The following is a 12,579-nucleotide window of genomic DNA, read 5'->3' on the forward strand; positions in this document are numbered from 1 at the left end:
GCAAATTATGGTGAATTTTTTTACGGTGAGACGCCTTGAAGTAACACTGCAAAAGCCTATTATAGTCTTTTTTATATATTACATTATTGGTTAAACTTTCTTAATAATATATATTATCGAAATTTTACTGTAGAAAATACTAAAAACCTTTTTCCATAAAGCCCAGGCGACAAAAATCCACATTCCCATACCGGGAGTCGAACCCGGGCCGCCTGGGTGAAAACCAGGAATCCTAACCGCTAGACCATATGGGAGGTCTACAATAGACCCTGCACTATTCATCATATATCTCATAAAGGATAGAGGATCTATGGCTGAGAATTGGACAGGCAACATTAATTGCTCAACGTGGTGTAGGAAATGAATGGATAAACTCTAAAACAACTCACCACTGAGTTCATTTTTAAAATTCAAGAATTCATTTTAAAGAGGACGTAGCGATGTGTGTATGATGTTAACTGAGAAAAACACGAGGATTTTGCTGCCCGCCTCAAACCAAACACGTAGTTTTCTACTGTCCGCCAGGGGGCACAAACACATACAATTATGGACTAAAATAAATATTCACAAACTAATATCGAAACTCAATGGCTGACTTTACAATCGACTCGGGAAACAAATGTTTATGTGTTTACCACATAGACTGTATCTAGGTTTATCACAGCTCTTCACAGATAAAACATTTTGCATTCTTCTTGAGCTTTCTTCAGTATGGCGACCGTAGATGACGCAATCATAAATGGCCATTGTTGTCATTCCTGAAATGTTGAAAGCAGTATTCATTTTATTTTGCTCTTTTTAAACATTTTGACGTCTTTAGACCATTGGCATTAAAATGTAAGTAATAAGTAAAACACGTGTAGTTATAATTCAGCTGCTGCAGGACACATTGGGTCATTTATGGAGCTTTGTGCAGTTATTTAGTCAGTTAGCTATGTTAGCTGTGCATGCTAAAGGCAGTCTGACTCAGTCGTGGTTTGTTCACTAATTTTAATTTTGTGAATTTTTTAAAGGGCTGACTACTGGAAGTCGCAACCGAGAAAATTCTGTCAGTATTGTAAGTGCTGGATTGCAGATAACAAGCCTGTAAGTAAGAGAGTATACATAATGTTGCTGGGGAAGAGTTTTCGCCCACATTTAACCCATCTAATATTTCCACAGAGCGTAGAGTTCCACGAAAGAGGCAAGAATCACAAAGAAAATGTGGCTGCTAAAATTTCAGAGGTACGGACAACCAATTTGAACTTTTATTATTGTTTGTGTTTGCCTGCAATTCAATTTAAACCGCAGTAACAAGGTCATTATAGAACTTTGTTTGAATAAATACAACGTGAACGACAGTATTATAATAGACAATTTTATTTTAGACATGTTTATTGGTGCTGGGACTGGAGCCCCACCAGTTAAAAAATACCCTCCCTTTTCTTCCTTTTATAACCAGTTGTTGTTTGGTTGCATCTAGTTTCGTTTGGCTAAAAACTTTTACATCTAGTCAAAAAGGGAAGATGTATAAAGGGAAAAAGAGAGATATTATATGGATCTTGTTATGAGGCTCTGAATTACACTGCTAAACGCAAGATCTGCTCATTAACAAGCCCATTTTTTGGCAAATTTATAGATTAAATACATTAAATGCAGCTATAGTATGGATTTACGTGTAGCAGATTTTCTTGAGTGACTCTACTGATAAGTTCAACTCACCTGTTTAACCAACATTAACATTAGAAATGTATTTTTGTATGCACACATCTGCAAATCAATGTTATTTTCCTCTCTTAATAATTGGGATTGTGTAGCACTTAAACGTCTTATTAAAAGGAACCAAACTTGCTGTGCACATGATCTGAAACCTGGGTCCATTAATGACCATGTATACAGGAATATAGATGATGTGTTTCATGTAAACAGAACATCCAGATAATGATTAAAAAAAGTAGACTATATTGCATTTGAAGCAGTCAGGCTTCAGTAATACCAGCTGAAGGACCAGCAATATTCTTAGGACTGGTAGGAGAGATAAGCTCCAGACATTAACACTGAAGGTCTCTTCGAATTGGCCTCAAACTGCTGCCAATCATCTCTCTTTATCTTTTGCTTTGCAGATCAAAAAGAAGAGCATTGACAAGGCGAAGCAGGAGGAACGGATGTCCAAACAGTTTGCAGCAATGGAGGAGGCTGCACAGAAAGCCTATGAAGAAGATCTGAAGAGGATGGAAATGGAGTCGAAAGGTGAGAGTTTAGCAACATGCAATGTAACCCCTTCACCTGATCAGGAGGAAACTTCTGCTGTTTCACCTAACACAAAATGTTTTGTGTTAGGATTAAGTTATCAGGCTCCAGCACCACCAAAGCCACAACCTCAAGTAAGACCTCAGCCCAAAAAACAAGAGAAGAAACGAGAGAAAGCAAAGAAGAAATCCAGAGGGCAGGCAGGACCGACGCAGGTTTGGGTGGAAGGCCAGACAGATGATGGATACACTTATTTTTACAACACAATAACTGGAGGTGAGGAAACCCAACATGACAACTCCTGCTGCATCTGCTTCGGACATCTGCCTCGGACATCTGCCTGAAAACTTCAGTCGATCTGACTTTAATCTCAGCTGCGTTATGTTTGTATTGTAACAGAGTCTCAGTGGGACAAACCAGCAGGTTTTCAGGGGAAAAGTTCAGCCTCTGCACCGTCTGAACAGCGTGAGGTCAATCATTCTTTACTTATTATCTATTTTATGTTTCATTACATTCATACCAAGTATTTTGCTCTTATATATATGTTGATGTCATTCTCTTTAGAGTTCCTCAGGCTCTGTTTGGATGGAAGCTGTCAGTCCTGATGGTTTCCCCTATTACTACAACACAGAAACTGGAGGTTATTTATTAACCATAAATTCATCTAAATTGCTGTTTTTCTTTATGATTCCTGTTGCTTGTAGTGACAACATGCTGGTAATCATGCTTCTTCTTCTTCCACTGTCAGAGTCCAGCTGGGAGAAGCCAGCAGACTTCCCTTCTGATGACGCAGCTGAATCCAGCAAACAGGAGGAGAGCCAGGAAGAGCCTTCAGCTCCTGAGCCGGAGCCCCTCTCAGGAGGAGAGGAGAGCTCCAACGGAGCGCCTCAGGAGGCACAAGCTCCTGAAGAAGCACAAACTCCTGAAGAAGCTGGTCAGCAGCCCAAAGTCCCAAAGATCAGCTTCAGAGTGAGCGCAAGCCTGACACAGAATGAGGAGAAATTAAGACCGATGTTAACTGCAGCTGTTTAGATTAGACTGATCTGTAAAACATGTTTTTGTTTTTAGAAAAGAAAAGCCGAGGCTGAGCCTGAAGAAAAACCAGAAGAGGATCAAGTCTGTGATGATGTTTCTAAGGAGGAAGAGAAAGAAACAAAAGAAGAGGAAAAAGCCCAAAGTACAACAGAACCTGAGAAAACGGAGATAAAGCCGACATTAGTGGAGAGACGAGCCAAAAGGCCGAAAGCTGCTAATCCGTATGGAGCCTGGGAGCAGATCAAGGAAGAAGTGGATCCATAGTAAGTGATTGAACAAATGAATGTGCAGACAGCTGCAGGTGACAGGTACTAATCCTTTTCTCTACATTCCAGTGCAAAGGTGGACTTGCAGCTGCCCCAGGTTGAGGAAAGCACAGCCAGCGCTCCAGCTGACCTTCCGCCAGAGCAAAAACCAAAGTTCAAAGAACGGGTCATCACCTCCATCGGAGACGACAGCGGACCTGCTTCGTTCAGAAAAAACAAGACACAGAACGGCAAATCCAGAAGTCTTCGACAGAGAGACAGCGATGACTGACAGGAGCACAGTTTCCAAGCTGGGATGCGACAGATGGAGACATTCACAGAATGAAACTATCGCCAGGAGGCCCCCCCCTCCCACACACACACACACACACACACACACTGCATTTTCAATTTAAAGAGTTTTATTTTTGTTATTTTTGGTGTTCGTACATTTTCTTGTCAGTGTCTGAGAAACTACTCATTTCTTTAAAAACCTCGTAGATGTCGACTATTTGATACAGTCGGTATTCTTCTTGGTACAGATTTGTCATAATGTAGTTTGTGATAATTACATTCATGTAAAGGCTTTTTTTTTTTTTTTTTTTACTCCAACAGTCTGGTGTGATCGGATCTTACCACACAGATCAATTCCAGTTATTTTTTTTCCATTTCCAGATCTTTTTATTTTTTTAAAATCACAGGGTATCTTTACATAAGCAGCCCTGCATCGTCTGTTAATTTCAGCCATAGATGTGATCAAAATAAATGACTGTCCTGGCAATGACTAAATGTTTTTGTGGTAAACGAAAGAATATAACTAATATAACTAATTTAATTGCTACAGAAATAATACTTTAGGTTTCGGGCCAGTTGGCACACACATGCAGGGTGTGACCTGCTTTAGTGTGTATAAAGCTGATAGGTGGCTTCACCGCGCCCTGGCTGGCAAAGAACCATGGAAGATACTTTTTGACAATAAACAACGATGGCTTTATGCACTTAGTGAAAAAAAAACAGTCTGCTTGATTTTTTTATAATCGTTCAAATTCAAGCAACAATAAAATCTCTGGGACACTTAAATGTTTACTGATGTGCAGAGCTGGTGGCTTAGTTTTAAAATTTGTGTCATTTAGAAAGTAAAAAGACAAAATAATAAATATACAAGTTCAGTTTTATTACAAAAAACGTCAATTCTGAGTCGAAGCTGCAGTTCTTGCACAAGAATGAATTGCACCGTTAATGCTAAACACTGTAGCGCTGGGAGATGTGGTGGAAGATGCAAACTGGGAGTCACTCTGCAGACTGTAGTCCAGTCAGACTATTGTTGCTGGTCTCCACCACCTCCATGACAGCTTCCCGTTCAGCGTGTTCAACGATGTCAGAGATCAGCTCATCGAGGGCTTCTCCTCCTCTCATGAACTCCTGAGCACAGGGACAGTTTGAAGATGCAGCACGACTAATGAAACCCTTGCTGGTTGTAAATTAGGGATGTAAATCTAACCTTAATGTCTCTGGTGACGTATCCGCTGCGGTGGTCTGTGACGCGATCCTGGCTGAAGTTGTAGGTACGAATCCTTTCTGACTGTGCCCTTGTGCCCACCTAAGAGGGAGGCTCGTGATTAGAAACCAAAACAGGCTGAATATCAGATATTTTCCTGCTTTGCTCACCTGCTGCTTCCGTGCCGTGTCCCTCTGCTCGCTCTCTTTACCCATCATGCTCTGGTAGAGCCTTGCCTTCAGCACGTGCATGGCGGTGTCTCTGTTCTGCAGCTGAGAGCGAGTCTGCTGGCACTCAGCCGTTATACCTGTTGGGATAAGATGATGATAAAAGAACAAAAGACGACATTTAAACCTCCTCTGGCGGTATTTACCAGTCGGAAGATGAACGACTCGCACGGCGCTGTCTGTCGTGTTGACACTTTGGCCTCCGGCACCTCGTGATCTGAACGTGTCAATTCGAAGATCCTTCGGGTCGATGTGCACCTCCAACTACAAACAGAAGAAACACAGGTGGAGTTTAATCCTGATGAATGCCGGCTGATGAATGAATGCAGGTGATGGACAGACCTCCACCGGCTGCGGCAGGATGACGACAGTCATAGTTCCCGTGTGAATGCGCTGCATTCTGGAGGAGAGGCCCACCTCAGGGATCCGTTGCACCCGGTGCGTCCCTCCTTCATGCTTCAGATGTCTATACACGTTCTCTCCGGCAATCCTCACCGCTGCATGGTGCAGTCCACCTGAGACACAGTCAGTTCAGGCTGTAGCTTCCAGATGTTTACACACAATGAAAAGAATAAAACCTAATTATAATGTGACTGCCAACTTTAGGTGATAACTGTCAGACGCACAAAGTCCAAGAAAGAGAATGAGTCTTGATGCAGTTTTGGGTGTATACTTGACCCTTTTTGAAAAAGATTCACTTCGTCATACATTTTCTCTGCATCTCTGCTTTTAACACCATCATGCCTCCCATACTGGAAGATAAATTTATAGATATGGGGGTAGCCCCCCCTCCCTGACATCCTGGATTATGGACTATTTAACATCAAGACCACAATATGCCAGGATGGGGGAGAAGTGTTTCTGGAAGCAGCACTGGGGCTCCACAGGGGACGGTTTTAGCTCCCTTTCTTTTCACACTCGCTCAGAGTCCTGCCACAAACAGAAGTATTCAGATGATACAGCTGTCATGTCATGTGTGAGAGGTGGACAGGGACCTGGTAGAGGTCTTCACAGACTAGACTAACAAGAACCGTCTTCTCCTGAACATTTCCAAGACCAAAGAGCTTGTGCTGGATTTCAGGAGATCTACATTACACAGAAAGCCCGTCTGTACTGATGGAGAGGAAATAGAGAATGTGAAAACCTACAGGTACCTGGGGGGGGGGGTTCTGGACCAGAGGTTGGAATGGCCAGCCAATACAGACGCAGCGTACAGGAAGGGACAGAGTCGCCTTTTCTTTCCTCAGGTACTTTGGTGTCTGCAGTGACCTGCTGCAGATGTTCTATAACACAGTCATGGCAAGTGTGATGTTTTACGTTGGTGTCTGCTGGGGGAGCAGCATTACACACAAGGACTGCAAACGTCAGGACAAACTGATCAGGAAGGCTGGATCTGTCCTCAGCAGAAGTCTGGACCCTGTCAGAGCTGCGGTGGAGCTGAGGATGAGGAGGAAACTTTGGGGTATTTTGGATAATAAAAAACATCCCATCTCTCTTCGATGCAGGACTGAGAGGTTCAGAAGGTCCTTCGTTCCAGCCGCAATTAGACTGTTTAATATTAATCTTTCATTTAATCTATTTATCTTCCTGAATTCCCCCTTGGGGATGAATAAAGTAAGGGAGTGAGTAAGTGAGGTATGCATGTATCTATCCATCTATTTTATTTGGAACTGAAGAACTACTTATGTGAACTAAGTGGTCAAAAGAAAATATCAGCACTCCCTCAGCCTCTCTCTGTACCAAGCAACAAACAGGCTACAGACAGATACAAGTGACATGAATTAATTACTCAATCACTCAGCTCCAAACACACACACATGCACACACAGACCTTCAGACACACATTTCCCCCTAGTGGCAAACACGTAGAATAGCATCCTTTTCTGTATTTATAAATAATTACATGACCATAAAGTCACTTTATACTGCACTGTATTCAGTTATCATATGTTAAGTTACTGCATTCAGTTATTATTTAACTTTTATGCATCATTTCAGCTCTTTTTTTTTTTTTTTTAAAGAATGGCATGAATTACCATAATCTGCAGGTGTGTAGTTCAAAACTTCAAAATCCCAGTTCTTGTAGTGGGAAAAACCCTGGTACATGTCAAACACCTCTCTGGTGAACTGCTGACAGATGTCACCTGAAACCAGACATTTGAGCTTAAGTTGGATTTTTACAAACACAACTATTGGAATCTGCAAAGTGAGCATTAAATTTGCCAATGCAAGCAGAGAGAAGAGAAATACTCTGCTTTGCTTTGTACCTCCTGTTGTTCGTCCTGAAACAACCTCCAGCACAACGTCGCTCGAGTTGAGAGGGTCACTGGGGATAAGAGCTTTTATCAGCTGGACAGAAAAGTGAGTGAGTTTATTAGCAAAGTTTATTTTTCACACTTAATAATAGAAATCAAAACAAAAATGGAAGAAAAAAAAAGAGGAAATTACCATAAATGCGATTAAGAAATTACAATTTTAAAGTCCTAAAAAAGCAGAGAAATTTTTGAGGATTCCACCTTAAAACAGCGTCGTTATAAATTAATATTGAATTTACTGCATTAATGACTGTTGATATAAAACTGAATAAATAACAGCATCCGTACAGAAACAAATACTTCATAGTGGAGCGTTCAGGTTCCTTAAATAAAACAATAACAGTTCAAATGGAAGTTGCCATCATGCATTTGTTCAGGATTTTATTTCCATGTAATCTTTTAAAGCTGATTATTGTTTTACATGATTTCTTTTCATTGCTCATGTCTGAACAATGAACTTTATGGATTGTAGGTCAATGAATGTTTGTTCTTACCAAGAACCATATTTGCGTTCCCTCCTCTGAAACCCCTTCTGGATACTACAAAATACTTTTTAATTAATTACTGTACATGTGTTGTTTTCAGGTCAAATGAATGCTTTTGTTTGAATGAAGAGTTTACTTAAATAAAAAGGAAATAAAATGATGTATAATGGATCTGTGTTAGTTTTATGTGTTCCCCGTACTTAAACAAGATGAGAGTATGAAGGAACAGTAGACGGTGAATAGTGACGCTCGACTGAGGAGGTTTTTTGATTTTGTGTAATAATGCAAATGAACTAGAAACCTTTATATGTTATACTTCACCTTATTACTACAGTAATACATTTTATTTTAGTTTTTCAGTGATTTAATCTGAGCTTTTAAGAGCCCGGGTGAATATTGTCAAGAATGATTCATTTTGTTTTGCTTTCATTCAATGTTAATGTTCATCATCATCAAACCATCTTTTCAGCATCATCAAGTATCCAGGAACTGCTGCAGGTTCTCCCCACAACTATATCATATTTATTTTTTCACATTTTTGCCAATTCATATGCTTTATTTTTGTGTAAATACACAAAAACGTTCCCCATGCTCAACCCTGAAGGACCCCACAGATCATTGTGTATCTGGTATTTGCACATATTGTCTGTAAAATCGCTGCTTATCTGGTTGCCATGTCATTAATTCTACACCTTTTTTATTAGTCTACCATATCAAAAGCTTTGATAAGGCTAATACTTAAAGTGAATACCTATATTGCATATTAACATGAAACTGTGATGCTTTAAAAAAACATGACTTACATCTCTTCTTAAGGCCACAATTTTGCTTAAGATTTCTGCTTCTTCATCCTTCAGCAGCTGGATCAGGTGTTTATCCTCATCTTTGGTGTTTGCTGAATCTGCAAACAGGAAGAAGAACATGTTTACATAATTACATGTCAACACGTCCAAATGTGATTATTCACAGCTGTAAATCACCGAAGGGACCTTTTTTTATTTGCACTAGAAAATAAATACTTCACACATGTCTGTCATGTTTACACTAACTTCACACAAGTAATGACAAATTTACATAAAAGCACAAAGCCCAACTCACTGTGCATTAGTGAAACTATTTCTTCAAGGTCTTTCTTGGCTTGTTTAATGCTTCTGAACACATTTGCTGCAGGAAATAGATCTTTGTATTTCTTCAACAGTGCTTTTCTATCCAAATCATTAAGGTGCGCGTGCTGAAGCTTATCACTGATGTCCCTGAACTCCTCCATGAGCTGATGAAGATACCTCTGAACGGACTCCTTCTTGTACAGATCCCCCAAATCTCCGTGACAGAGGCGTCTGGGTACTACTGTTCCCCAGTAATGCACATGTGTCACCTTAGCATATTTCACCCTGCTGTGTCCCATCAGTGTCCTCCATCCTCCTCTACTGCTTAAAACTACATGATTACAAGAAGAGCACAACCTAAACAAGCCACGAACAAGCATTTGACTGAATTTATTGTTCGTATGTGTTGCTCAATTGCATACATTCCTGTTACGGCTAAGCTAACAGATGTCCCGGATGTAGTTTCGAGACGAAAGGGACGCTGGGAATTGTAGTCTAACTCAGCTAAAATTAAACTGCTGTATAGTACATTTGAATGTATATTTAGTATGTAGCTACGTGTTTTTATTTTATTTTTTAGTCTCATGTCGATGTCCCAATGTACAAAATAAGTCACACCAAAAAGCTCAGTTTGAGAAGACATAAATAAATAAATGTTCACAAATATTGGTTTGGTGGAATTGTGCTCTCTTAGTTTATTTGTTTGTTTTTGGCTCACGTTTTCACATATTTGTTAGATTTTTTTGTGTGTTTTACGTTTAGTTGTTAGATGTGTTTTATTTATCTGTTCATTTAGCTCTTTCGTTATTAGTAGTTTTTGGATTTGTTGGCTTCTAGGTTGTGTATTTTTGTTGTACAACTGAAACCCTTAATACCAGCAGCTAACATAGCTATAAGCATGCCAACCTTTACTGACGGCGGTGAAGGTGAGAAGTTATCAGCTTTATAATTAAATGCTAAATGCCAAAATTAAGGGGAAAATGGGAATGAATTTGTGTCAAAAACACGAACTCAGATGTTAGCATTGTTGGCCAGTTATCTTGACCAATTAGCTAATTAGCTTTTACGTTTTTACCAGCATTAGAAACTGTCCAAATTGTAAGGGACATTTATAAGAGTATTTATAAATGTCTAAACTTTATCTTTACTTTTTATAAGCTTTTGAATGAACTTAACAGCTTTAGTTGTTTATTAGTTTACAGACTGTTTATAAACAAATGACATGATGGGCTATTTTAGTCTAAAACACCATCACCAAGAAAGAGGCAATTATGGAAAAGTCTAATTCCTTTGGAAAATTATATTGAGATTCATTTTATTTAATGGTTGTGACAAAGAGTTAATAAAGTAATGAACACTTCATAGAGTTATGCTAATGCAGGTTTACTTCCACTTCCTACATCCACCCCTCTTCCAGTGTAGTTTGGGCACAAAAATGCACAAAAACAAAGAACCCCCCAAACTCACTCCTAAAGAGATTTAAATGACATTATTACCACCATTTCAGTCCTGAGGTTTTCTATTTTGCACTATTTGGATGTTTGCAGTTTATCACTTCATTTACAAACAAGACAATCTCATGATACTACATTTACAGGTAGGATTCTTATTATAAGCACCCTGATGTGTAATAAATCGGTTCAACCTCTATTATTTTTATTGAAATATGTGTTTTATTTTAATACAGTTAAAATATTATTTGGACATTTTCCCCGTGGAAAACCTCAAACCACTTGAACATGTGGCAGAGACTTTGGACATGCTGCTTACTTGTGTCTTATAGTAAACTATAACAAAGTAATCATAGTATAATAATAATAATGTGCAAACTTAAACATTTTTCTGCCATCTTTGAATATGCAATATTGACTCTTTTTTTATTTAGTTTATTTTTCTCCCTTATTTGTCAGGATATCAGGCGACTGATGGGCTTTCATTAACCAGAGCAGTGGAGGATGTCAGTCAACATGGCTATGCTCAGTTGAAGGCCCTAAAAGAGAAAGAGAGGACCCTCAGCATCCTGCAGGTTCATCTTTAGCCTCACATAAGTAGGAAGATGTAAAACCGGTCATAATCAATATAACTTTTTTTTTTTTGTAACTACATTAACTTAGCATATATGACAGGTTGATCGTATATTAATCATATCGTTTTCAGGCAACTCTTTCAGATGTTGAGAAGAAAAGTGAGACTGCTGAGCAGGAGCTAAGACCTAAAGAGAGGGAAGTCCTGATGCTTGAAGGTGAGGTGGAACATCTGGAGAGAGAAACTAAAGCCCTGCATGATCGCTGTGTATCTATTAGCAAGGAAAACACAGAACTTCAGGTTCTTATATGTGAGGAGGAGGAGAGCGCTCGCCTGGCAGTGGAAAGGTTTGACACTTACCGAAGGAAGATGAAAGATCACAAAGCAGCTGTGCTGCTTGCTATGAGCCAGACGGAGGCTCATAAAGAGCTGGAGGAGAAGAAGGCGATGGTCCAGATGCTGACACAGAAGAGAGATCAGCTGAGGGAGGGTTTAGAGAATCCAAATGGAAACGCGGTGCAGATGGCAAAGGTGGGAAGAAATGCAACTATCATGATATTAGTTTTTTGTCTACGGCATAAAATCCAACTGAGAGATCTTTGTTTTGGCATTTCTTATAAATCTGTCCTTGTTTTTTTCACGTACAGAGAGAAATCGATGCTTTGAGGAAAGAGATCTCTGAGAGGAGGACGACCATAGCTGAGACAAGAGAGCAGCTGAGGAGAGAGTGTGAGACTCACACTCAGTTAAAAAAAGACATAGAGGTGTGCTGGAGGACTGAAATTGACTAACTGTGGACATACAGATAAAACTACTAAATAAATCTTTCATAAACATTGTATTTTAGCCTGAGCAGGAGCACATGTTGACCGCCTTTTTGCCTGCTCCCTCTGACTCAGATCCAGAACAGGCGCCATGAAGCCATCATCAAGCGCCTCCGCTGCCAAGTTAGCAGAGCTCAGGTCATGCACAGGTACAACTAACATAAAAGCATCACTAGAGCTTCTAGTATCTATATTTATGTCACACAAAAGTTGTTGCAAAAGACGTATAATTGCGATCTCTTGCATTAAGTGTTCCACGCATTAAATGCTTTTGAACTGTCTGCTTTCCAGGCAGATGTCAGATGATGTCTATCACCTGCAGATGCAGTTAGCTGAGCTCAAAAGGCAGCAGCAGTCATCACAAGACTCAACAGTCAGTGATCATTAAACTGTGTTATCAGGCTTGTTTTGGTTTGGGGATAGAAGTAGGCCTTCACAGTTTTGTTAGTTTAGAGAAGGTTTGTTATTGCTGCACTTAAACAACTGGGGGCAGCATTGTCTGTTTAATGTTTGGCTTTCATTACTTAGACTGTATCATATGCTTGGTTTACACCAAATGTGATTGTATTCAAGCAATGTTTTGTTTAAAA

General features: G+C 39.7%; 3 protein-coding genes across 3 annotated transcripts; 2 read left to right on the forward strand and 1 right to left on the reverse strand.

The window, feature by feature from the left end:
• The first annotated feature begins 750 nt into the window (after positions 1-750).
• On the forward strand, positions 751-3,804 carry wbp4 (WW domain binding protein 4). Its single transcript, XM_079264234.1, has 10 exons — positions 751-837; positions 1,014-1,086; positions 1,162-1,224; positions 2,103-2,229; positions 2,320-2,505; positions 2,629-2,699; positions 2,794-2,869; positions 2,978-3,198; positions 3,298-3,527; positions 3,600-3,804. Coding segments are annotated over exons 1-10 (1,251 nt in total). The 5' UTR covers positions 751-835; the 3' UTR covers positions 3,802-3,804.
• Positions 3,805-4,777: 973 nt separating this feature from the next.
• Positions 4,778-9,577, reverse strand: mtrf1 (mitochondrial translational release factor 1). Its single transcript, XM_079264233.1, has 9 exons — positions 9,133-9,577; positions 8,838-8,935; positions 7,502-7,583; positions 7,271-7,378; positions 5,577-5,749; positions 5,381-5,498; positions 5,178-5,314; positions 5,011-5,109; positions 4,778-4,931 (listed from the first exon to the last, which is right to left on the reverse strand). The coding sequence occupies exons 1-9, from the start codon at positions 9,518-9,520 to the stop codon at positions 4,800-4,802; spliced, it is 1,335 nt and encodes a 444-aa protein (XP_079120359.1). The 5' UTR covers positions 9,521-9,577; the 3' UTR covers positions 4,778-4,799.
• Positions 9,578-10,038: 461 nt separating this feature from the next.
• Positions 10,039-12,377, forward strand: ccdc122 (coiled-coil domain containing 122; the record flags this gene model as incomplete). The annotated part of the gene is made up of 6 exons (XM_079264093.1): positions 10,039-10,066; positions 11,051-11,166; positions 11,298-11,696; positions 11,813-11,929; positions 12,065-12,138; positions 12,281-12,377. 6 exons carry the CDS (start codon positions 10,039-10,041, stop codon positions 12,375-12,377), a joined length of 831 nt encoding a protein of 276 aa, XP_079120219.1.
• Between the last annotated feature and the right edge of the window lie 202 nt (positions 12,378-12,579).

The sequence above is a fragment of the Telmatherina bonti genome, assembly GCF_933228915.1.
Source record: "Telmatherina bonti genome assembly, chromosome: 24".
NCBI lineage: Eukaryota > Metazoa > Chordata > Actinopteri > Atheriniformes > Telmatherinidae > Telmatherina > Telmatherina bonti.